General features: G+C 38.4%; 3 protein-coding genes across 4 annotated transcripts; 1 reads left to right on the top strand and 2 right to left on the bottom strand.

Moving 5' to 3' along the window:
• The first annotated feature begins 6,451 nt into the window (after window positions 1–6,451).
• On the top strand, window positions 6,452–12,017 carry ldha (lactate dehydrogenase A4). Its single transcript, XM_041996212.1, has 8 exons — window positions 6,452–6,553; window positions 8,281–8,406; window positions 8,805–8,922; window positions 9,015–9,188; window positions 9,292–9,465; window positions 9,624–9,741; window positions 10,623–10,746; window positions 10,837–12,017. Exons 2-8 carry the CDS (start codon window positions 8,281–8,283, stop codon window positions 10,999–11,001), a joined length of 999 nt encoding a protein of 332 aa, XP_041852146.1. The 5' UTR covers window positions 6,452–6,553; the 3' UTR covers window positions 11,002–12,017.
• Window positions 11,451–22,913, bottom strand: tsg101a (tumor susceptibility 101a). Its single transcript, XM_041996211.1, has 10 exons — window positions 22,529–22,913; window positions 21,394–21,481; window positions 21,232–21,297; window positions 19,780–19,943; window positions 19,147–19,273; window positions 16,709–16,766; window positions 15,748–15,842; window positions 14,224–14,426; window positions 13,896–14,135; window positions 11,451–13,781 (listed from the first exon to the last, which is right to left on the bottom strand). The coding sequence occupies exons 1-10, from the start codon at window positions 22,568–22,570 to the stop codon at window positions 13,692–13,694; spliced, it is 1,173 nt and encodes a 390-aa protein (XP_041852145.1). The 5' UTR covers window positions 22,571–22,913; the 3' UTR covers window positions 11,451–13,691.
• Window positions 22,914–23,556: 643 nt separating this feature from the next.
• zgc:123278 (uncharacterized protein LOC641569 homolog) lies at window positions 23,557–25,580 on the bottom strand. Of its 2 annotated transcripts, XM_041996215.1 has the most exons (6): window positions 25,418–25,578; window positions 25,207–25,291; window positions 25,049–25,114; window positions 24,750–24,913; window positions 24,529–24,631; window positions 23,557–24,353 (listed from the first exon to the last, which is right to left on the bottom strand). In XM_041996215.1, the coding sequence occupies exons 1-6, from the start codon at window positions 25,457–25,459 to the stop codon at window positions 24,253–24,255; spliced, it is 561 nt and encodes a 186-aa protein (XP_041852149.1). In that variant the 5' UTR covers window positions 25,460–25,578; the 3' UTR covers window positions 23,557–24,252. The 2 variants fall into 2 exon arrangements, with proteins under 2 accessions (XP_041852149.1, XP_041852147.1); XM_041996213.1 differs by having other exon boundaries at window positions 24,750–25,114; window positions 25,418–25,580.
• Between the last annotated feature and the right edge of the window lie 1,222 nt (window positions 25,581–26,802).

Below are 26,802 nucleotides of genomic sequence, written 5' to 3'. Positions count from 1 at the left end.
ACGAACCTGGGTGCAGTACATGTGCCAGATGCATGATCTAATGGGCTTACTTAAAGGGAGCACATATGATACATCATGTATCATGTACATTGTAGTGCACGACTACCTATTCATCACTCCCCAAGCACAACCACTAACCTTTTCACAGTCAGCTTCTTTGTGATCCCTCTTGAGTTTACTGTTCTATTTTCCAGGGACAATTGCCAACTCATGCTCATGTCTTAGCCTGCATTAACAGTGTTAAACAGCTCTGTATAAAATACTTTATACTTTAAAAAGTGAACACTTTAGTTGCAGTATTAAAAGGTAATAGAAGAATGAGTTGTGCAAATAACCCAAAACTGCATGTAGCAAAATAAATGTGAAGTAAACTGTTTATAGGATGATAAAGGCAGAATATTATGGAGAATGAGGCAAACTCCAAATGCTTCTCAGGGCCTATTTAGGAAATCAGCTTCAGACAATGGCAGCTGTTACTGCTGTCTGGTGAGCAGTACAATGACTGCAGTGACGCTGCACTTTGTTCCATGAGAACATCAAATGGTAATAGTGTTGGCAGAAGTTCTCGCTCGATCTCTTCAGTCAAGTCTTTGCAGTTCTACAGTAAAGTTTTTACATAGAAAACCACAGCAAATAAAAGAAAAATTCAAGATAACCAATATTAAAAAAAGAATAAGGAATGAAAGGTATATTTCATAGCATGTATAGTATGTGCATACGTTCATGGCTAAAGACTCATGCCTTGCATCACTTCCTAATGGCAACAGCAGCAGTTGCCAGAAGAGTTTTTGCCCCAAAATATTTTTCCTGTCATGGTTTTAGTTTCTGGCAAAGTTCAGGCTCTATTAATTTCAAAATCCATCCATTTTTTCCACTTTATCTTGTTTGGGGTCACATTAGAGGTAGAGCCTAACTTTCCTCTTATAGGGCAAAAAGTGAGTAAAACACACACTGGACAGGTTGTAACCTAGTTCTAACACAGAGAGACAGACATCCCTGGACACACTCATACTTAAGGACGTTTCCTCTTTCTTAAGAGTAACGCTGCAATGAACTATGTTGTAGCTCAAAAAGCAATATGGTTTTACCATAGTGGAATACAATGGAATTTGATGTTTGGCAGGTAAGACCAGAAACTACTATAGCATCAGTTTGTTTGAACAAGAATTCCGAAGTCATATTGCTGTGCAGTCACTTGCAGCTGTCTTTGTCTTGTCTCAGAGGGAGGGATGGCATGAGGTTTAGTGTAGAGAATGGGGGTGAGGTGGAAAGAGTGAGGTGGATGGAGAGCAGCACGGAGGCGACAGACGTGGGCTGTGCAGGATGGCTCAGACTGTTGGGAGGGGGCAACAGTGGCAGATGCATTACCTGCAACATCTCCATCCCTGTTGATGTTAAACTCTCAGTTACACACACAAGCACACTAGCACACTAACATGTGTCTTATTTGATTGAAGCCAGTGGTTTGGCTCCACACCAGGCACAGGGGGTAATGACTATTGCCCTTTTTTCCCCATCAGCCCCCTACTTTAATCAACACACACACATTGGATCACATGTGTACACACAGATACATGTACACTTATAGACTATATCTGCTTTTCTGTCCCCAGTTCTTGCCTCCACTCTCCCGCTTTCTGAAATGTCAGGCTGGCAGGGGGTTGTGAGGGGTTCCTCTGGAGAGCAATAAAAGCTGATTGGAGTTAAAACAGTTGGTCAGGCCTTCCCGCCCCAGCATCTGTTGGATTACAGTCAGCCAACCTGTCATCTGTGAAATGAAGGCTAGCATGGGAGGAGATGGGAAAGACCACAGGAGGGGATGGACAGACAGAACAAGAGTCAAAAAGTGATGTGTAGGAAGGTAAAGGAACAAAAAAGCTAATTGGAATTGGAAATAAAGAAAGAAATGGTCAATTTATCCACATTTTACTCGAGAGAAACAAGCAGAGGGACATGAGATCAAAGACAAAAGCGGTGTTTGGATGAGGGGTCACATGGTCAGACACATCTGACCTTTAGATGAATCCTTTCATCTCTTTGTCGTCCTCTCAGCGCTGGAGAAGAGGGAACAATCCTTTAGACCCCCACAACCCCACTGCTATTCCCCATATACTTTCATGTCACCCTTTTTCCCTGGGCTCTGTCCGTCACCCACTGCTGAACCCGCAAACTGTTTCCACCTGCTACGTCTCCCTGAGGGAATCGTTTTCACTCTAACGGCTTCAATTAACCTTACCCTTTCACACGAGCAAACACACATCCATGTGAACACATCTACACACAGACACATGCACCACGCAGACTGCACCTGTACAGGCATGCAACCCATCTCATATCAATCACTGGTGTTAAGGTCACTGGACTGAGAGGCTGAAGCTTCACATAGTTTCTCTAGTGACATGTAGAATAATGTGAGACTACCTGCAGCTTTGTCATATGGATGAGCATACACTGTCCTTAAACAAATAACAGTATCACTCACAGAAATGCTCTGAAGTAATTAGAGTTTGGGCAGTTAAAGGAAATGTATTTAATTTCATGCTCAGCCTAAATGCTGAATGCCCAATTTACTTTTTGCTCCATGATTAACTTTTAGAGGTGATGTGCTGAGATACCCCAAGGCTGAAGGACGTATCAGTGTTCAGCAATACAGCAATAGAAAGAAAATCTTAAATACACACACATACATGCAGAGGTTCTCATGGTTCCTCTGTGCCAATACCCAGAATTACACCACAACCTTTTGACACTGCAAGTGCAAGAATTAATCAAATTTTCTTGCACTGTCTCTCTAAAATAGCCAAAGGAAGAAATCAAAGCATATTTACGTTCGAGGTCCACTTTGATGCAATCCCTTTTTCAGAAGGAGGACTAATCTGATATATCCACACACACAGCGGGCTGTCCAGCTCCACAGGAGGACACAGCTTCTCATGTCTTAAAGAAGCCCATGATTGTATGTTTCCAGTTTAAACCCATACAGCTTTTCCTGAAATCACACTTGGCTGGTGTGTGAATGTCTGCAGGCTGACAACCATGCATCCACTTCCACTCATTTCATCTTCATTTAGCTGCTCTATAACAATACCTGGCTGCTGTTTAAGCCATGATGTCCAAAAACTAACAAGTACCAACATTTTTTCAGAAACCTTTTAAAGTCTTAAATAATGAGAGTGGGATTTTCTTCAATGATAACAGCACACCGTTTCATAATAATCCATCTTTACAAAAAAGCTCTCTTCAGTTCATCTGACTTCCAACCTTTATGTTTAAACTTCGGTTGGGCTGATTTACATTATATAATAATGTGCGTTATGAGGCAATTAAGACAACAGACAAAAACGTAAATAAGATCAATTACATATACTTGTCCAACACATGCAAATACATGCACAGAAACAACCTTTTGTTTACTCATTTAATCACTCTACAACTGCTATATCTTTTCCCACATCCAGCTGAGCTCTTCTTGGGCTTATCAGTGCATAATTGCTGTTGATTGGTGTATTATTGCTCTGGTTAATCTGCCTGTGGGTGGCTAATAAAGGAACTCCATCAGGGATGTTATCAGTCTCATCCAGAAGGTGCACATGGAGTGAAACTGGAAGACAGAAAAAGAAAGGAGATGGCGGGAAAGAATTGAGAAGGAAATGTGAGAATTGTCTGTTAGAAGAAAGGGAAACAGAATGTTTGATTCATGAAAGAAAAGGAAGGAAGGATTATCAAAGAAAATAAGCAAAAATTAGGCATGGTTGAGGCTAAAATGTTTGTAGCTCACGTTGAGTCTGTTTGAGGTAAAATGAGGGCAGATCAGTAAGCTGGATGTTGTTCTGTCAGACTTGTGATCATGATGTTGTTCCCAGGAGAATCCTTTTATGATTGATGAGGCCTTTTTCTTCTGCCTCAGTTCTATTTCTACACACAAGCTGGAGGAGGAAGAGGAGGCTGCAACAAGGTGATTAGATTACTCTCCATTACCGTGGCAGCATGAGACAGGTATCACCCACAGCAGAAACCCCTCAGTCCCAATGCCCTGTGCAATAACAGCATGTTGGCAACTGACCCTGTAGTGTAAGAAGGGAAGCTAACACAGCAAACAAGTGTTTCTTTAATTCACTTGGGGGTCTAGCGTGATTGAACTGAAACACTCGAAAGACTGCTAAAAGTGGTGTTGCAAGCCGGATGAAAAGACAAGCAATTCCAAGGCAAGGACAAGAAGAAGTTGCTCAGAAGATGGGAAAGTTTGGAGTAAATTGCTATCAGCTTAACGAGCACATTTAACACCAGAAGATAAAGAGTGATTTCAAGCACATCCATGGCATTATAATCTGTCTGTAGAAGCGTCTTACACTTTAATAAAAGCATCTAAACACATCTCACAAATGTATTTGTTATGTTTCTAGTCACAAGGCATATGATAGATGGTGCTAAAGTGAACCGCATAGGTTTCATTTGAAGAGCAGCCTCGAGGATAAAAGGGGAAAATTTAGTTACTTCTTATTCAGACCATCATTCTGTAATGTTAGGCACAGTTTATTTATAAAGGCCAACCTAAAAACTGTGAGATGCTTATTAAGAAAACAGCCCTCATCATTTTAGATAAGATATTAAATACTGAATATTAACTCACCAAAAAGGCAAACTAAATTAATTCTATGATTAGAAATGAACAACTTCGACTGATTTTTAAATGTGTTTAATGCAAAATTTTGTTAGACAGATTGATTTGTGCACTGTAAAATGAGTAAGACCACTCTACAAAATGTTTACAATCTCTACAACCAGAGTTGTTACTTGACACACAATGAGAACAGCCTTTATGATGGCACCTCCTGCTGGTGAATCAGTGGTTGGTAATCATTTGCTATAAAAGGGAATCCATATCAAAAACATAAGAAGGTATAACAGGTCAGACAATGTGATCAAAAGTTCTCAGCACTCACCCATTAACTGATATAAGATATGTTACAAGTTCATTTTATGTTGGCCAAATATTTAATTTTATTTTATTTTATTTTATTTCTTATCTAAAGATGCTCCCAATAAGCTCAAAATAAATACAGACCCATGCTTTTCTCAGCCTGTCTTTATGGAATAAATGTTGTAACTTTAAACACAGACATTTAAAATCTAAACTTGATCTTAAAAAATGTTTTTGTTGTTGTTTGTCTAACAATAATGTTCTATATATTGTAGCTGTGTCTGTTTTTCAAACTCTACTTGTTTATTCTCTGTGCATCTTGGAAAGTGAGGCAAAGTTGAGGCAGAAGCCCCTAATCTGCCTTGAGAGTAGGAGTTTATCAGATCTTATGTGAACAACAGCAGCTGCAGCAGCTAACGAAGCATGGTAGACCCAAACTGTTTTCCAAAAGTTTATTTAAACTGTACAAAATAACCACTAAATCCGTCCTCTTACTCACATTTGTCTCATCTATATATATATATATATATATATATATATATATATATATATATATATATATATATATATATATATATATATATATATATATATATATATATATGTAGATAGATAGATAGATAGATAGATAGATAGATAGATAGATAGAAACTGTGTGTGTATAGTTAATGCATCAAGCACAATAAGAGGTTATATGTGAAGCAACACCACACTCTTTGCACATGTTTTTCATCACAAAGCACATTTTGGCTGGAATTCAGTGTAATTTGCAAGATTATGTATTTCAAAGTCAAATACTCACACTTATAATTGATAGATTATTTAATTTGAACAATTTAATTAAAGTAACAGCCTACAGCCGATCTGGATCTGGGTATTTTGTTGGGATTGTAGACCAGCTGATGATCCAGAACAATTACCAAGTGGAAAGGTTATGTTGGAATACAACAGCCAAGTGTTTTATAGATGAATCGGTTTTACCAGACACTGAAAGATCAAATAATCCGAGAAAATAGGTTCGACTGCACAAAGTTCTGGCTGAACAAGGATCACTTTGTGTAATCCAGCTTGTTTCGTAATAGCTTAAATTTGGCAGAAGGTGGCGCAAAAGTGTGTTATGACATCTTGGTGGCCGTCCATGACCGTTTTTATTTAGTAAAAGCTTCGTGGAGCTTTCCTGAAACAGGAAAATGAGGATAGTCATTAAAAAAGAACTAAGTTAGACACGGAGCAAGTTTTAATAGTGGCCAGTAAAATGTTAAACTATGATTCATAAACATTGTCTAATGAGGTCTAGGCACATCATTAGTACTGTTAAAAACACCGAGGGGAAATTATCCAATTCGTGTTGTATGGAAAGACAATCTATTTTTGTTGAAGGTCCGATCCACTGAGAATGTGTGCCGCATCCTGCAGTAAACGTGCCCTATAACACGCTCGGCACCCACAGCACCGTCATCACCATCACGACCTCATTAGTATGCGCGTCTGTAACGCCCACAGACGTTACGTGCGTCTTACGTCTATATATACCAAGGGACACCCCGTTACAGTAGCTGCACTTGTGCGGAAAAGTGGAGGCGCAGTGACATTCCACCTCGTGTTTTCACCTGTTCAACTTAAACTCTAAAGGTAAGATCATCCGTCCGTGTGGTTACATCTGTACTTATAGAGGTTTATCTTATTTATCCAAACCTCTGTGGAAGAAGTCATATAGCTTTTCTTTTTTAATGCCTAAACAGTGTTTTCCATCAGTTGTTTTAATAGCTGGATTATTTTCATTTGTGCCACATGAGGAAGTACTTTTATTTCTGTACTTTTAACAGTACCTGCAGATATTAGACGCTAGCAAGATTTTTACTTGTTGCAGTAACACCTGTTAGTGGTACCCTGCAGACTTGATTTAGGATTAGCTCTACTAGCATATTTATTGATTTATTAGTCATCCCCAAACTTCTGTTGCCCAGAGAATGTGTGAATGCAGCAGAGATGTTGTAATGGACGCAGTGGTCACGCCCTCCTCTGTCGGAGGGACCAGCATCCAGATAAGGGAATGATATAAATTACTCCAGCACAGGAAATGCTCTACTTCTACACACACTACCCAGAACATGAGCAGAATTATTCCGGTGTCACACACAAGTTGTCTTTTTTTTTTTTTTTTTTTTAATAATAAGAAGAAGAAAGTATGGATTTTCTCATGTCTGATCATAGACTGAAAATTCAAAGTGCACAACATGTGCTTAACAGCAAACACCAACGTGAAACAGGAGATGCTTGGCCTTAGCTGTGATATGTGACACTCCATCTGAGTTCAGCCCACTCTGAATGACTTGCTGGTGATAGAATTTAGTAAATGACACTTTGATGGGAAACAAGCAAGAATAATTTAATCTCAGAAGTCGCAGATATTCCTTTAATCCAAAACTGGACTCAAAACATGCTGCAGCTCTTTCTATAACTGTATCTCATTAAGTTTTACAAATACAAATAATCCTCCTACTAATCCTCATTTGGCTGGTTTTATTACAGTATATAGCAACACTAAAGACTTCTGCCCATAATAGCACATATATTGTAATCCTGTAATCTTACAAAAGGTCCACTTGTAAAGGGAAAACCCAGGTCAGGTGCTGGTGAGGTTTCATCTCATCTCTGAGGAAGCATTAACTGGATAAAGGGATTTTGAGAATAGCTCTTCCTGCTTACTATACTATGTGCAAACTCACCACACAGAAGACTTAAATATCCTCCCAAGGAGGTAATCCTGTCAGGTACTCCTCTACGTGCTTTTCTTCACATCGCAGTGGAGAACCAGCCCTGTCATGCTGGTGACGTAAATGTCTGCAAACGTGAGGACTTGGCCATGCCTGCCAAACCAGGAAACAGACAGCAGTGTGTGACGTCAGCTGGGGATGGTCTCTGCTGCAGAAATTTCCTAGGCAGTGGTTGCCATGGAGATTAAGTATGGCTCTGTGTGTAAACTGTCCACAGTAGTAAAGATGGGTAGAACGGGGTTGTGAAATGTTTAGGTGGGCTGGAAATGTCACAGTTTCAGTTCTTTAGTGGTTATTGTGACAGAAAAGAAAAATCTGAGTTGTGACTCAGTCTTTGGGAAATGTGAAATCAGTCACGTACTCTCATGTGTGGGCCTGCTAGTAGCGAGACATCCAAACTGCCTCATTCATTATGCAGTACTAGATTACTCCATCTCCTTTTCAACTTTCACCACTCCGCTTTCTGTAGTTTCTATGATGTTACCGTTTTCCTTCAATCTCCTCCCTCACTGATGCTTAGCCTCCACATTATTAGGTTTCTGAATGTTTCAATCTCTCTCTATGTGTCTCTACTTTCTACAGATGTCCACCAAAGAGAAGCTCATCAGTCATGTGATGAAGGAGGAGCCTGTTGGCTGCAGGAACAAGGTGACGGTGGTTGGTGTCGGCATGGTGGGCATGGCCTCAGCCATCAGTATACTGCTAAAGGTGCGTATGAGGGGCCTTAGATGAAACCCTAAAAATGCATGCACAAATAAACAAACCAAGAACAGAAAACTGGACTAATAATCCAAAAAACTACAGTCAATCAGACAAGGCTGATGTGCAGAATAAAGATTAAAATCTAAACTTATATCATTATGTAAAACAAATAATTAATTTAGTCTTAAAGTGGCCTGTTCAGCTATCTGTTTTTAAGTCTGGATGCCTACTTACTTTCTTTCCTCCTCAAGGTTTTAAGAAAGTGGCTAAATAGCAAAATTGTAAATGAATAACACTGCTCACAGGGGCTAAATTCATGCTCGTAATAACCCAGAGCCACTTTTTATTTCGATAATGTAGCTTTATCCATTCAGTAGATTAACCTATGTGATCTGTAAAACCAGGACCTGTGTGATGAGCTGGCCCTGGTTGATGTGATGGAGGATAAGTTAAAAGGTGAGGCCATGGACCTGCAGCACGGAGCCCTTTTCCTCAAGACGCACAAGATTGTAGCCGATAAAGGTCAGAATGCAAAAAAATAGCAAACTAAAAAACTAAATGATAAAAACATTTTTGTTTTGGTGCTGCACCTTAACACTTTTTTAAAAAATCAGACTACAGCGTTACCGCCAACTCCAAGGTGGTGGTGGTGACTGCTGGGGCCCGCCAGCAGGAGGGAGAGAGCCGTCTTAACTTGGTGCAGCGCAACGTCAACATCTTTAAATTTATCATCCCCAACATTGTCAAGTACAGCCCCAACTGCATCCTGTTGGTGGTCTCCAACCCAGGTCAGTTTGGTTGAGGGAGTTGTAGGCTGGCTTGGAAGGTTAGAGGATAAATCTTTGAAATCTATATAATGCTTTGCCCTCTCTTCATTCTGTATCCTTCCAGTGGACATCCTGACCTATGTGGCGTGGAAGCTGAGTGGCTTCCCCCGGCACCGCGTCATCGGCTCTGGCACCAACCTGGACAGTGCCCGTTTCCGTCACCTCATGGGAGAGAAGTTCCACCTCCACCCTTCCAGCTGCCATGGCTGGATCATTGGCGAGCATGGAGACTCCAGTGGTATGCAGCTCTTTCTAAAAATAAAAATCTCTTCTCACCCTCCTCTTTATGCATTTCCTTGGCCATGACCAGTTTGTCAAACATTCAGTAGTTACATTATTTGGATATTTTTATATACAATTAATAAATGACTAATTTTCACTACTATTTTCTTATAGTGGCTGTGTGGAGTGGTGTGAATATTGCTGGAGTTTGTCTGCAGAGCCTCAACCCGAAGATGGGGGCTGATGATGACAGTGAGAAGTGGAAGGAGGTGCATAAGATGGTGGTTGATGGGTAAGTACAATTTATTATTATTCTACCAATGAGTTCAAATATACTATGTTACTTTTTTTCCTTACGTATATAAATCTTTAAAGCATTCAGCTACAGTATGTGGATTCAAGCTAGCATTCTAGTCTGTTAACCCCATCATGCCAGGAGGTCCTTCTACCCGTACCAGGCCTTGTTTGTAATAAAACTGCAACAGATTTCTAAGCATTACACATCTATGACTTTTAGAGAAGATTTAGCAATACTGGTGTTACTCTCTTATAATGCTGTAGTTCACATTGGAGCGACAGTTGAGCTACTTCCTTTAAAGCAGTTTTTCAGACTTGTGCTCTGTTGCACTGCCAAGTTTGGCTAATGCCAGACAATCAGAAGTTTGATAAGAGCAACCCAGATTCAGTATTGGGTTTTTTATAATGAAGTTGCAGTCCTTTTGTTCTGGCAAGAATAGGGTGTAGAAGTTTACCCTATTGCACTTGGTATTGCATCACTTTTTCAGCAAGTCAACATGAATTATCTTGTATTTGCTTGTCTTTAGAGAGGCTAGTCATGCAGAAAACAATAAGGTTACTTATCACAAATGTTAAGGTATCAGATATGAAATGAAAGATTTGATCACTGGGAGAAAGAGAAGGGGTAAGTATAACCAAAGGATGTCTTAACGTGCCCCGTGACCCTTCATTGCAGTAAGGAGTATAGATATTGGATGGCTGGATGGATCTAGAGTTTAACGTGCACAACTTTGTTCATTTTAAAGCTTTCTATACAATGAGTGCTAACTTATAGCTTAGCTAACCCAGCATTGCGGCCAGCATCAAATACTGTCAGTCAAGTAAAAATGAAAATAACCTTATAACCTTTTTTATGTTAATATGTTAACACTACAGAGCCTATGAGGTTATCAAGCTGAAGGGCTACACTTCCTGGGCCATTGGTATGTCTGTGGCTGACCTAGTGGAGAGCATCTTGAAGAACCTGCACAAAGTGCACCCTGTGTCCACACTTGTCCAGGTAGGGAGATTGTTGACAAGTAAAACAAGTCAGTGGCACATGGAGGGAGTTTGCTGAGTGTTGTGTTTCTTCCTTCTCCATATGGAATAGGGCATGCATGGAGTTAAGGATGAAGTCTTCCTCAGTGTCCCTTGCGTCCTGGGCAACAGCGGCCTGACAGATGTCATTCACATGACACTGAAGCCTGAAGAGGAGAAGAAGCTGGTGAACAGTGCTGAGACCCTGTGGGGTGTACAGAAGGAGCTCACCCTGTGAAAAGCTCTCCTTTGAGTTCTTCAACCCTCCACAACAGGCACTGTGGTTGACTCCCTCCTACCTTACCTCTTGTGTCCCTCACAGCAACGGGAGAATGAGACATAAGAAATTAGACATAGAGCTTGTAGCTAAAACCAACTAAGCTAGGTGTTACTCTGATGCTCACGCACTGGTATAATTTTCCTTTGCCACCTCCCACCTGTCTTCAGCCATCCTTGACTAGATTCTTCGAAACTCTTACCCTTCAACCTCTTTTGGAGAGAGCTTACATTTATTTAGAGTCCTCTCTCTTAAAGAAGACCTTAACATATAAAGTGTATGTTCTCTGTGTACTGTTACTTGTATGTTACCGTGTATTGTTGCTGCTTCTTCTGTACACTCCTGTGTACAGTTTGTATTAACTCTGTAGTTGTTACTAGTTGTTTTTCCACTTGGTAATCTCTGTTTTGAAGCATTTGTAAGTCATTCCATTCTCTACAAAAAGGGCTTCCTTATTACCCTACAGTCATTATAGCACTGCCACATTTTCTAAATCACTGGGCAAAAATCCTGTGATATCCAAGTACCTTATCATCCGAGCAAAGCAGTGTTAGATCTTTAAAGCTTTGCAGTGAAGCCTTCTTAACCAAACCTAACTATAAATGCACTGACATGATGTCTGAGACAAGTAAAGGGGTTACTGTCTAACCTTTACATAAGTCAGAGATTACAGAGAGCCAGTGGAGAACAGTAAACTAGCATCATCACTAAGGTTCAGTGTACGAGTCAACAATCCTGTGTTGGTTTTTCCAAATATTTTATTAACACCTTTCAAATCTAAAAAAAGGACACAAAAATAATCATAAAAATATCTAATATATATACTTTCATTTATCAGTCACTGCAGTAATATATTTATGTATTATTGTAACATGTGGATTCACCACTTACTGAAGAATTGTACCTTGAATGGCAGCTGGATGTTGATTTTTATTTGCTGTAACATCAAATAAACCTGCCAGGATAAGGAAACAAAACTGCCCTTTGCTCTTGTCATCGGACTACGTTAATAACAGCTTGTTTGAGTTGCTGATTGGGCAACTCATAGAACAACTATGTAAACATGAAGCAAGTTACGTTACCTCAAAATGACGTTTTTAAGCTGAGCCTCTTGCTTTTGTGTGACCTTGTTGGCGAGTATTTACGTAGACCTAATTACACACTGTTCTTACCTGTTGACACCAGGTTCCACACCACAGGTTTAACAAGAAAAAAAACAAAACTTTATTTGTACCAAACCAGTGGATTACTGCAGCAGCAGTTTTGAGATATAATCACATTTCTGTGATGTTTAATTATAATTATGATGACGTCAGATGAAAAGATTGCATGACACATTAACTTTTTTTTATATTTTTTTTTACTGATTTACATAAATCTACAGTTATAAAAGAACAGGTGAGCTATGGTTGAAATGAAAACAAAAACTATATATAGCAGATATTCTATCATACATTTCAAAGTGCATTTAGTAAAAGGCTAATTTAAGAGACCACACTTTACATAAGTTAACTTTTTGATTAGTACAACAGTTCTTTATTTTTTTGTACTCTCTAGCCCTCCACTTTATTCACAACTTTTACTTATTAACAAAAACCTAACTTTCTCAGCAGGCCTGAGTGTGAGTGGACAGCACCAGGGAAACTGAAAAAGTAAGCCCCTTTTCCCTCCACCAATAAAAATAAAAAAGAATAGAGATTTTGTCCAATATCTAAAAATTAAGTATGCCAGAACTGCAATCTACTATAAGTAGACACTGTACAAAGTGAAACAGCTATTTTACATGACTGCTTCATACAGTCAGACTGAAGGGTAAGCCTGAGCTCCTGACACATGATCAAAATCCTTATATCTTATATCATTACAAGTGAACATAAAGGGGAAAAGCCTGTTTCAGTGAGGGTTAAAAGTATGGGAGTTCATACTTCAGCGCAGCAACTGACCTAATTGAGACAGTCAAAGTCCACGTTGATCATCACCTATGACTTCCAGAAGATGACCGCACAGCTCACACAGAGCAAATCCTGAGACTGGACCTCTGTCATTTAGTAGAACTGCTCTGGGTATTTGCTTTATTATGAAGTGGACACAGGGAAGTGGACACAGGGAAGTGTCCACAAAGCTCCTCTTGTCCTTTACCCTTTGTGCTTACAGGCCAATTGTCCAGCATGTGCGCTCCTAACTGAACCTGTGGGCACAGTTCAGCATGCTGTATTTAGATCAACAAACAAACTGTGTAAAAAACAAAAAGTCCAGTTACAGCATAAATGCTCAGGTCAGACGTTGCATGAACTGTTAACACGCCAGGCTTTCACCTACATTTTTACCCATATGGCATATGTGTCAAGCAGTTTTTTCATGTCAACCACACTACCTGATTTACAAAGCTGACGAAGATTTTTCACTAAACATTGGGGCATACAAGTAATGATGTCTGGGTCATGTTTGCCATTACACAATCACCTCAAATGGCGCCAACGGGAACAGGGGTCATAGATGACCTATTAACATTTCTGATGCATTTTGTCTCAGTTGTTTCCATTAAAAAGAGGCAGCTGGTTGGTATACAAGAAGACAATAAAAAGGGAGTAAACAGCAGGAAGAAGAACAGGAGTGTGAAGATATGAACGTTTCTAAGCTGCTACTGTAGGTCAGTACAGGTCACTAAGGCCAGCGGTCTTGCGGGCTTTCTGCATGAGAGCACGAAGCTGGAACTGTTTCCTGGACAGAAGGCGCACATGCTGCAACAGAAGACAATAACAGTCGATAAGACTGACACCACACATGACCACACAGAAGTGTGTGAATGTTAGCATTTGCTACGCAGTTGGTGAAAGCTATTTTGATGTGGTTACCTTGAGGAAGACTTCCAGATCTATGACACCTCTGCGCAGGGCTTCGCCCAGGTAAAAGATTGTGTCCTCTATAGCATTCTCCTCAGCATACAGGTTCAAGATCTGTTTGTACAGCGGAGCTGTGGGTACAATGACATCATCGATGTCATTGTTCTCGGACTGGTTCTCCATTTTCTCCAAAGCCTCACTAAGCTCCTCGTCCTTTCTCTTCAGCAGCTCGATATTCCTGTCGACTTCAGTCTGGTGGAAACATAACAAGGACAATGAAGTGTTATGGTGATAACAGTGGTGAACAAGTAAAGATCTAATACTGAAGAGGGTATCTCACCACTTCCTGGTCGAGTCTTGAGACCATCTCCTCCAATTTCTGATGTCCTTTCTTCAGGTCCTCCTCTGTTCGCTTCAGGGCATCCAACTCAGCCTGAGCTCTGTCCATCTCTTCCTTCATCCTCCAGCGGAGTTTATCACTCACAGCTGAAATCAAAGATGCACGGATGGTGTCCTCGCCAATGGTGCCGTCTCTACTCGGACCTTCAGAGAAAAAGATTGGGGAATCATGAGGAAAACAGCAGATGACAGCTAGAAATAATCTTTGAAATTCAAACAAGAAGTTCTGCTGAGATCAGTATGAGTCTTCTGTGTTGATGGTGGCCATGAAGCATACGGTCAGACCATTAACTAGATTTTATCTTTTGAATTAAAAGGCTTTAGAAAATGTGTAAAATATAACAAAACCTTGCTTAGTCAGTTTATATTTGTCAGTTGCAAATAACTGCATATGATTCACTCAGGTTTTTTACAATGAAACCTTCACTGACCCTCTTTCCTTATTGAAGCTTAATTTATTAAGGCTTTTCCTCAAGCTTATCTTCCATCTGCAATTAACTAACATCAGTTGCTCACTCATGTTCACACAGCTGTGAAAACAATTTTACAGTGTTAAACTCCCACATATTAGAAGCAAAAATACAAAAATCTCATTAAATGACTAATTCAAGTGTAAAAAAGCCTTTTTCTGAGCCTAAAATTTGATGGTGATATTTAACTGAATTGTGTTACACTGTAGGACTTTAGAAATATTTCTCAAGTCACTTTTATTGTATGTTTTCTACTAAATCTCTGTTACTGTGCTGTTTCAGGTTACATTCAACATTTTGTTCCTTTGTATAAAATTGTCTGAAGGAGAACAATTTCAAGGTTATGCAAGCGAAAATGCCCCGATAGATTTCTTAAGAGTCAAGACAACTTTTTGCACAGTCTGAAGTCAGCACTACAAATGTCAGAGTTGATTCCAGCCACAGGCAAACTCGCCTCTACTCTCTACTAAATATAGGGTTGAACTAGCTCCTTGTGCATGCTGGTCAAGCACCAACTTTTCACTGCTGCAGGTCTGTCTTTGTGTAAAGCTACCAACCCCCCCCCCCCCCCCCCCCCCCCCCCCCCCCCCCATCTTAAATACAGCCCTGAGGGTGTCTGAGACGGTCCTGTGGGGGCAGGGCGGGTCCATCCTATCCTTTGGCCTTTAATACCCTCCACTCTAGTTACAGTAATGGCCTTTCACTAGTGGCTCAGCGTTCCACACAAGTCACTCAGAGGGCGATAGAGTTTGAGTAAAAAGGTCAAGTGTCTTTATTCAGGGTGAACTAAAGACCACGAAGAGTTACAGTTCAATCTGGAAAAAATTAAGCATTTCTATGGCTTTAATCACTGCAAAGCAAAAATTATATATGAGCCACCTTTTCACTATTTTTTGCTGTACCTGTTACTTTAATAAAGACCTCGGAAAGTGTGCTAAATACAACATAAAGATGTACTCATGAAAAACTAAAGCACCCACATGAAATGTACATACCCACAGTGGAGACTGGGTTCTGGGTGGGGTAGAGTGCAGGTCCACCAGTGGCTGGGTAAGAGTTTCCCCCTGGAAACTGGTAACCTGGATAGCCTCTGAAAATAATCATAGGATAACAAAAGTTAATGCTTTATATTTACTTCTTCAAATTATTTCAAACACCTGCAGTCACCATGAAAATGATTAATTCCCACATTGCTTTGCATTTCTCATACAATGAGGGTTGAGTCATATTACTGGCACGTTAAAGGCAAGACAGCAGAAACAAAACCAGTTTTTATTTTTAGTCATTTTCTCCCAACTTTGAGATTTTGGATCAATAATTGTACCAGACTTGCAGAAAAGAAAAAAACTTAAATAATTTAACATGTTTAATTAGGTAACCTTGAATCATATTTAAAATGAACAAAGTTACATTCATTTTCCACACCTTTAAAAAAAGACTGCCCAAATATCTAAACATGAAATCTCCAGCATCAATACAAGTTTCCACTTTATTAACCTGATTTTGGATAAAAATGTGTTATTTCCAAAAGTTGACATCATTTTTAGATTTATAAGCTAGTGATACAGATAAAAATATCTTATTAGTAGACAAACAAAAACCAGCAAGAATTTTGGAGCTAGCCTTTTGCCAATGCTCAAATTTCTGTTCTGGATATTTATGTACATTGATAGAAATACTGACTGATAATACTTCATTTTCAATAAATGCACTGAAAGAAATGTCTACAGAAAGAGGTCAACTACATAAATTCTACTGTGATATATATCAGCTTAAAAAATTTTCCAGCTCAATCTGCTAAACTTAAATCTAAATATAACTGCTCCAATTCCACAATGTTTGAGGGATTCAAATGTTTGTTTTGAGCTACAACAGACAATGCTGGGCCCCAGTTGTTGGGACTATTTGTCAGCTGGCTGGGGGAGAGGGCTGAAAACTACATGGCTAATATCTTACCCAGGGTTGGGATTTGGGCCATAGGGTGAGACTGCAGGCATGCCAGGCATGTAAGAAGCTGAGGAAAAGACAGACTGTTAAACATCAAGGGTTCAAATACATTATATTCTTTGTCTCTTGTAACGTAATGTGGAAAGATGTATTTCTCTTTGTTTTTGTTTTGTCCTACTATGATATGTGAGCTCCATCTTGTGCTGAAGGAAATAAGTGCAACACTTCAAAAATGATCTGTGTGTAGATGTGTGATCATCTAAATGTTCATAGACAATATACTGAAGACTACTCCAACATTTTTGGTGTGAAACAAACTGAGCTGGTACCACAATAACCTATTCAGTAATAAAACAGCACAGAGACTGCTCTCCTGAAAGTTTGAAATGATTTTAGGATTAACTGTGACTCACAGAACCTCTCAGTCTTGGTGCTACTGGATCTTAGCGCAGCCTTTGACACAGTAGACCACAATATTCTTTTAAACAGACTGAAACACCTGGTGGGTCTCTCTGGTGCTGTTCACAACTGGTTCACTTCCTATCTCACAGACAGAACTTACATGGTAAGTTTGGCTACATGCTCCTCTAAGATCCATAAAATGACATGTGGTGTGCCTCAAGGGTCAGTTTTAGGCCCTGTTCTTTTTAATTTGTATATGCTCCCTCTTGGCAGTGTCATCAGGAGGCATGGAGTAAACTTCCACAGTTATGCTGATGATACTCAATTGTACATCTCCATGTCTCCTGATGACACGAGACCAATGGATGCCCTTTTCAACTGTATTTCAGACATCAACCCTGGATGGCAGAAAACTTTTACAGCTTAACCAGGACAAAACTGAAGTTTTAATCATTGGTCCTGAGGCTCAGAGAGAGAAACTCTTAGCTAAATTACAGGCATCCGCATTAAACCCATCATCACAAGTAAAAAACCTGGGAGTTATCTTTGACTCTGAGCTTGGTTTTATTCCACATATTAAACATATTACTAAAATAGGATTTTATCACCTAAAAAACATAGCCAGAGTCCGTCCCATTCTCTCTCGGGCCAACACGGAGATGCTGATGCATGCTTTTATCACCAGTCGTATTGACTACTGTAATGCCCTGCTCTCTGGTCTTCCCAAAAAGAGTACTGCACCTCTACAACTCCTACAGAACTCAGCTGCTCGTGTGCTGACGAAGACCAGAGGGCGGGCCCACATTACACCGGTTTTAGAATCACTGCATTGGCTCCCCGTGTGTTTCAGGATCAATTTTAAGGTTCTCTTATTGGTTTTTAAATGTCTTAATGGTCTTGGGCCTTCTTATCTTTTAGATTTGCTTTTACCTTATGAACCCTCGCGGCCCCTGAGGTCTTCCGGTACTGGCCTCTTGACTGTACCTAAAGTCAGGACACATACTCATGGAGAGGCAGCTTTCCAGTGGTATGGCCCTCGTCTCTGGAACAGCCTGCCGGAGGAGCTCAGGGCTGCAGAGAATGTTAATGTTTTTAAGAGCAGGCTCAAGACCCACCTTTTTAATTTAGCTTTTACTTAATATTTATTCATTTTATTTTTATTTATTTTATTCCCCTAGCCTATTTATTTTTCTATGTTAACCCATTTTTATTTATTTTATGCTTTTATTCTGTTTATATTATTTTTAGGTTATTTCCCCAGTATTTCCTCGGAGGGGGCTCTCTGCACCGGGGGCTTTTCATCGGCTGTGGCTGCTGCGGCTCTGTCCTGCTGGTTCTTTCGGTCTAGTTGGGTGGCTCCTCTGCCTCTCAATTGGCCGTGTGCCCTGGGTCGGTGTCATGGCGGTCGTGGTTGGTGGGCGGCTCCCGGTGCAGACGGCTCCCTGTGATAGTGTTTCCTTACCAGGCTCATCTGTGCTCAACCTCACATTAGTCTTTTAATATGTGCAAGTATGTGTGTGTGTATGTGTATGTGTATGCTTGCTTGTACACAAGCGGGGAGGGAGGGGGTTATCTGTGGGGGTGGGGGAGGGGGGTTGTTTTAACCATGGAAAGCACTTTGTGCTGCATTCTTGTATGAAAAGTGCTATATAAATAAAGATTGATTGATTGATTGAAAACCGCAAACCCAGAGGGTGGAATATTAATTTTACACAGCATCTGAACTCTTGAACAACATGTATCTGCAAATTAAAAGAGCATATGCAAGTGGAAAAAAAAATAACAGTATTATGCACATTCTAATTCAAAATATGGCATAAAACGTATCCGTCAAATATACTCTTTGAGTGAGAGGGCTGATTTTTTTGGGGACAAAATGAGAAGCTGAACAGTTCTGAATGGGTCAATTAATAGTAATAACTTCGTAAAACATCATTTTAACATCTGAAGAAATATTACTGAAAGAAGAAATAGTTTCATACAATCCAATAGTGCAGTGGCCTCAAAAGATTACCCTGTTTACCGCATCAGTGTGTCTCACTCACAATTAGGGGGTCCAGCTGCTTGGAAGCTTTGGTAGGGAGCTTGTGTGGTCGGGCGGGAAAACACAGGAGGTTCCTCTCCAAACACAACAATCATTACCTGAATAAGCCCATACAGGTCTGACTGAGGCTGAAAAACAAAATGAAAGACAAGTTTTGCAAAATGAATAAACATAAACAAAAATAAAGAAACACAAAGAAAAAAATTAGGCATTTAACATAGACCCAGACTTTTGTTATCTTTATGCAGGGTCCATTTTGCATCATCCAATCTGCCATCACAGAAGAAATACAGCATGTGTGCACAACAACTAAAACTGGGTCAGCAGAAGAAGAGTTGAACAACAAGCTGGTCTCTGCACACAGAAATGTTCCTATTTGTGTACTGGTTTTACCTTATCAGTGTTGACATAGATACTGTTTGCACATGGTATTAATATTCTTACAGACTATACAAAAACATCAGGTGAGCCTGTGGTGCTTCAGTGTGGCCCAGGACACATTTGCATTGCAGCCCACCCAGTATACACATCAATAGCAATGATCAACAGGATGCATGCATACCTTAAATAAGCTTTTAAATAAACACTAAATATTGTTTATAAAAAAAATAAATAAAAAAGAAATCTGACTTACATGCTTCCACTCATGCAGATAAGGCAGGTAGATTTTGCCATTGGCATCAATGTGCTTGCCAGTTTTAATCATCATGGCACTGGTAGGTTTAACAAAACATATGGGAGGGTTGTAGGGATATGTGTCCAGCAACCACAAACATACTGGGATGTTGTAGACATTGCCTACAAGGGGAAAAAATAGAGTTGTATCGTATGACTGTTTAAAACTTATTTTACAATTATACACATTATTCCCCCACCCTTAACTCTTGACAAACTCTACGCTATACTGAGGCTTATTAAAGTGTTTTGTTTTCAAAAGAAGCCCAACACTTAAAAGGGAAATCTAAATAAAATGGTGGATCACCCTGTCATTTATTACTACCCTACAAACACAGCTTATCTATATACCAGTTTGCTGCATGTTTCAAAACTGATATCTATAATTAAACAAATTAACACAATAAAAGTTAATAAACAACTTATGACAAAAGAAGGGATTTTGTTTCCACTTAATTTAGATGAATAATAGTGAGGCCATGTGGATCTTTTTATTTATGTTTTTCATGTACCATAACCTCTACTCCACACTCATTTTCAAAAGTAATTAATTACCAAGAAACAGGATATATTCCTAGCCCTTATAATTAGAGTTTGATGATGAAGTTTATTTTCTGTTGCTTACTTTTACTCCAAGTTTCCTGCTGTCACCTAGTAGCAGACATTTCTTTTGAGCTTAGCCTATAGGTAAGTTTTATTTTAGTTTGTTTGGATTTTCACTAATTATATATTTTTCTATTTAAATACACCTATTTATGTGGCTCTCCATTTTTATTGCTTTACTATATATATTTTGATAACTACATTCAGTTAAGAGACAGTAACTAGGGATGGGAGTTCATGTTTCTACAGAATTGGATGTGGGTGGGTGGGGGGAGTGTACATTTGCTTTGTCTGTATGTGTGTGTGAGATTGTGTGTGAAAGAGACTACTATGAGGTGTGTTTTAATTTCCTGTTATATACTCTGGTGTGTGAAGGCTTTTAAATTTTGTTTTTAATTTGCACAACTTGTTTTACTTATAAAGCACTTTGTGTTGCTTTGTGCATGAAAAGCGCTCTATAAATAAAATATGACTGACTGATTGATAGTATTCTAAAACTTCTTCGTCCACAAGAAATTCTACTTATACATTTTACAGCAATTGTCAAAACATTTAAAAAGTTTTGGGGGCTGACCCAACCTTACTGCTAAAAGGTGAATTCTTACGCCCACCCTCAGTTGACATTAACATTTGCCTACATGTGCACTATGTGAGAAGACTTGTTATGTTGTTGTTGTTTTTGTTTGTTTGTTTGTTTTATTTTACATGTAAAAGATACAGCTGGTGAGAAACTGACACTTAACTTCAATGCCAGACTCAGATTTTATTAAAGAACAGCATGTAAAATATTAAAAAAAACATTCTTTACCTCTGTAGCTCACAGGGACCGTTCCTGTCAAGCTCATTAAGTCCCTTGCAGAGCCATCGTTAAACACTGAAACACAAGAAGATTGACAACATTGCGTGAGCATACTATTAAAAGCTTAGACCAAACAGTCAATTATGGGGACATGTGTATTATTTAATTTACCATAGGCATCCATAACTGGCTTCAAGTCCTTGTACTGGGAGATGACATTGGTTATCTCACGAACTGTCAGATCTCTGTACTTGTATTGCTGTACAACAAAAGGAGAAAAATATATATAAATTCAGTGTTATATTTTTTATCTCAGCCAAAATTACAAATGTTCTTGGACCTAATGTTGGGAAGAGCTGACGCATTAGCTAAAAAAATTAAAATGATTGCTCATGGGTGGGAAGTGTTTACTTGAAATTTTCTTAAGTTGTGCAGAACTCATCTGCAAGGCTTTTAACTGGGACACACAAACGAGTTTTAGAATATATTTTAAAATATTGACCCTAACTTTTAGGCCCTACATGATTAAGCTCCTTCTTATATATGTGACCTGTTACAGATTAACTCCTGACCCACAGTTTGATGTCAGAGGACCAGATGCTATTTGTGGTCCCAAAAACTTGTTTTAAGTGGCACCTAGGTTGTGGAACATCTTTCTTCCCCCCCTTCGCTGCATAGACACTGTTGATGTTATTAAAGAAAGCGCTTAAAAACACATGCTTTTAAAACAGGCTTTTAGTTAAACATGGGTTTTATTAACATTTTATTGTTTTGTGTTTGAATATATATTTTAATTTTTTTATTTAGTGTATTTATATAATTTTATTTGTATTGTTTTTGTGAAGCACTTTGTGATTCCATATATGTAAACATTGATGTACAAATAATGTATTATTATTATTATTATTATACACAGAGATACAATTAGTGATTTGACTGTTAAATTTAGCCACCAAACCAATACTAAAATTCAGGGCTGAAACCTGCCAGATCCAAATAGACAAGTTCACCGAAGTGAAACACTCAACAAATACAGTTCTGCCCAAACTAGAAATTGACGTTACCTCAGTTGATCTAATAAAACGTTAAAAAAAAAAAATAAATAAAAATAAAAACACTTAAAATTAGTCAGATTTCTTGACTAATTATATCACAATGGTGAATATGTACACCACAAGCAGAGTTTAACGCATCGATTTATCTAAAAGTAAACTAATACAACAGGACACTACCCATTCCAGGAAATGTTAACCTGACAATTTATCAGCTAACGTGTTACTATTACTCATTACAGTATCATGCTTACCTTCAGCATTTTCTTTAGTGCACCTTCGTTGACAACTGCCATGTTTCTTTGAAGTGTCCTCCAATCTATGTATTTAATAGTAAAGTCACGGAAACGCTTATATTTAATCCAGCGAACACAAGCTGATACTGCCTGCTAGCAGGACTCCAGTGAAAGCTAGGCTAACGTTAGCCCAGTCTTGGGCCCACAGGTCAAGGCAAGATAAGTTTCGTTTTGTAACCTTTCAGTTTAGTTTACGTAGTAAATCTGTTTAACAAGTAGATATTCTATGAATAAATCAACAACGTAAACAGACGAACGCGAGTAATTATGGGCTCCAAAAAACAGGCCGAAAACAAAAATGCGATGATCAACAAAAGAAATTTCCGGCAATCCTCTTGACTACTTCCGGTCTACGTTTACGTAATTGTACGTACGTACGTCACACGATCTCGTCTACTTGCCAAGGTGGGTCAGAGCGCCCAGTGACATTGATTTTTTTCCCTTTCCTTTAAACTTGACGTAACCGATTATGACTGATAGTTTAGGATTTGCCCAAATTATATATGTTGGGCCATGAGAGATTAAGTTATTTCAAGTATTAACAAAAAATGCTGTAAACTTTTTTGCTTGTTTAGATGTTTTGTGATTGTGGTAGTATTTATTTAGTTTCTAGACGATATTAAAATTAATTTCCCCAAAGTATTCAACAGCTGCAGTTCATCCAGAACGGTGCTGCTAGAGTTTTAACCAGGACTAAGAGATCCGAACACATCACACCAGGTTAAAACATTTCTTATGCACTCGTCCATGAAATCTGCATGATATATTTTAACTTGCGCAGACTGCTGCTTGCCTTTAATCATTTTAATTTAATTATGTTTCATTATTTTATTCTGAATTTTTGCACACCCTTTAAACTGTTTTAATATGATCAAGTTTGTCTTTATGTTCTTTTATGCACTTTTTAATGCCTCTTCTGTATACACACACACACGTGTGTGTGTGTGCGTGTGTGTGTGTTTTAAAGTAAATGGTTCTTGTCATAATCAGCAAAGATGGGTTTAATTTATTTGTTTTTTCATATTTTTGACAAAAACAAAAGAAAAGAAAGATATTTCACAAACAGGTTTATAATGCTGGGAGTATTTATGGACTTTTAGAGCAAATTCCAACAATTGGAAAAAAGAAAAATGAGTAATGTACACATTATAGCAAAAAATAAAATAAAATAAAATAAAATAAAATAAAAGCAGGTTGGCTTGTGCTGCTGAAGAACCTGCTAACTTATTGCTGTTGTAGGTCCAACAAATGTTGTGATTATCTGGGTTACAACATTTAGAGGGCTGGTCATGGCCTTGTATGCTCCCTCTGTTCAAAAGTCCAAATGACTTCAGATCTCAGCACTGGACTAACCTAAAATTGCTGTTAAGCTCTTTTTATGAGCTGGTTATAAAGCAATTCAAGGTGGTTGGTAAACAGACATTGAAAGTACCTGAAATACTTTTTTGAAAAGCACAATTCAATTAATTCCCATCAGTACACAATAAAAAATGTTTTCATTAGGCGATTGAAATCCTAAATATTAAAAAACAAGCAAGTATAAAATTATAAATTAAAAGCTATATACAACATGCAAGCTTATCAGCTGATAAACTACACATTAAATGATCACCTAACACACAGATCAGACATGATCATGCAAAGGTTATTTATATACAATTATTCTTTTATATCACAAAAGTCTAACAGTTGGTCTCATTTTCTTGTTGGAAAGGTTGACCGTCTTCCCGATTTAAAGTTAGATATGAACTCCCATCTGCTTGTCTATAGAACAGTTGGCAACCTGTAGGCAAAAAACATAGTCCACTTAAGATCAAACATACCTAACACACTGAACAACAAAAATATCAGTGATGAATGTTGTTGGGTGAGGTTTAAATATGGGTCTGCATGGCTTGTATCTGACACATACATGTTCTTTTGAAGCCTTCTTTTCTGCTTGTTTGTGTGTTACTTACACGATGCTTGTTCATATTCTGGATAAGGTCTCATACATACAGGGGGGAACTCTCCAAACATGGCAACCATCACCTGCAGCAGGCTCACTAGGTCACACTCACCCTGATAAAGGAAGGAAAAAAGTCTTAGAAATATAATATAGCTGAAAACTACTTCATGCCATTTATTCTCTCTTCGAGCAAACAGCACTTAAAAAATCAATTGTGGTTTCAGTCCTTACATTTTTCCAATCTTCCAAGTAAGGCAGCCGGATTTTTCCACTGTTGGATACATGCTTTCCTTTGAGAATCATCATTTCACGTGTGGGTTGTACAAAGCAGATAGGAGCAGCTTGGGGGTATTCTTCCTCAAACCAAAGACATATGGGTATGTTGTAGGTCTTGTCTTGCAGAATGAAACAGTAAGGTATTTCAGGCAAATTCAGCAGGCTTTTTTTACTTTTTCTTGCATACTTTAAAACACTTGTTTTAAATAATTGAAATCTGTTTTGTGGAGGACAAAGTGCAAAGCCATTGTTACCTGAAACCATGACAGGTATGGTTCCAGTAAGGCTCATCAAGTTCTTTGCGGTCCCATCGTTGTAAACTGTACAAAATACAACAATAGTCTTAGCTCCGAAATAAAATGTTCCACATGGTGAATACGTTAAGCAGATTATGAGCTGTTTGGGCATTTACCATATTTATCCATGACGGGCACAAGGTTTTTGAAGTAAGTTATTGCAACATATATTTCATGGGCCACATATCTCCGAAGATATTTCTTCAAGATACATGAAACAAGATAAAAGCAAGCAAACACTTAAGACTAATTTCAAGTTAAATTACAAGCACAATGTTTTAAAGGCAGTGAGATGGAAAACGTTCAGTTAGAGATGATTAATCTTACCTTAGGAAGCATTTTGTGTATTGTATTCTCACGAAACGACATGATTAAGATTTCTTTAAGAAAAATCTTTAAAAAGAAAGAAAGAAATTTACAGAATGCTGTAAAGTTTTTGACCAGAAAACACTCACCACCCTCAACCTTCAACCCTGTCTAGGTACCAGGAAACCTTCCGATCTTTTATAACCCTTGAAAGTCGGGCAAAGAACAGCCCTACAATTATGCAAATGCCCGCCTTTAAAAGCAATGAGAAGGCTGCGTGGCTTGATCAAACAATGAAGGAATATCTTCTCCCTCTTTTGGATGAGGATCAATATTAAAATGCAACAATTCATGTATTGGTAAATATGCCTGTTTGGTTTCAGTCTCTTTTAGATCCATTGAGCATTTGCAAAGTTTAAATTCAAGTTAAAGTTTATTAATATAGCACATTTACAACAACCCCCGTTCCACAAAGAGCGGTCTTTAAAGTCAAATTGATCGTTTTCGTGCTACCATGTGGGTTATTGTGTAACAGTGACATGAAAGTCATTATTTGCATTAACATGCAGAGCTCCTATAGGTTGTACTGCCTCTTCTCTTTACAACATTTTTACATACCAGAATTTGTATATCTAAATTTTATTAATATCTTAGTAGATAATATGCCATGGAAAACTGTTCACATAGGAATATTACCAGTTTGTTTACTTCCTCCTTTCTGTTTAGCTGCAAGAAGCAACCAAAACAAACCAAGTTGGCCCATGTTGCAACAAACAGTATCTCTCCTTCAGACTTTTTTTACAAATTAAAGCACTATTTATCAATACTTATTCTAAATTGATTCAAAAGATATAATTATACTGGGTCAAACATCACAGTTTTATCTTTGAGAAACATTAAGAATCTTTTTCCTTCTCTTTGGACTATAAAATGGTTGGTCACATTTAAAGAAGAAGTGTATATTTATCCAGTTTACATAAAACGTCTTGCAAATGGCCCCACTGACTGTAAAATCTGTGTAAACAGTCTTTATGACAGTTCTTTGAACCTTAATCACAACCCTCCAACTATGTATTTCCGTACTGGTCAATATAGTTAAAAATGCTTGATAATATATATTTATTTAGCAATAACAATTTTTAATCAAGAACATTTTTGTTGTTTAGTTGTTTCTTTTTCCTCAGCCTTTTTTAGGAGACCTGTATCCCAGCTTGCGGTTCTTCATTTTCTCAGATATGATGCACATTAGCCTGTAGGTGGCAGCTGAACTCAAGTTTAGAAAGAAAATGGAAGTTTAAAGAGTTTCATTTTGACATCTTTATTCCCGTCCTGCAATACATTTTCAAAGGGTAAATACATCTTAAATAGCTAAACAGCTGATATTTTCACAAAGTTCTTACACACCT

Source organism: Melanotaenia boesemani, chromosome 10 (assembly GCF_017639745.1).
Source record: "Melanotaenia boesemani isolate fMelBoe1 chromosome 10, fMelBoe1.pri, whole genome shotgun sequence".
Taxonomy (NCBI): domain Eukaryota; kingdom Metazoa; phylum Chordata; class Actinopteri; order Atheriniformes; family Melanotaeniidae; genus Melanotaenia; species Melanotaenia boesemani.
The sequence above is the reverse complement of the archived record's forward strand: the minus strand, read 5'-3'. Positions and strand labels throughout refer to the sequence as shown.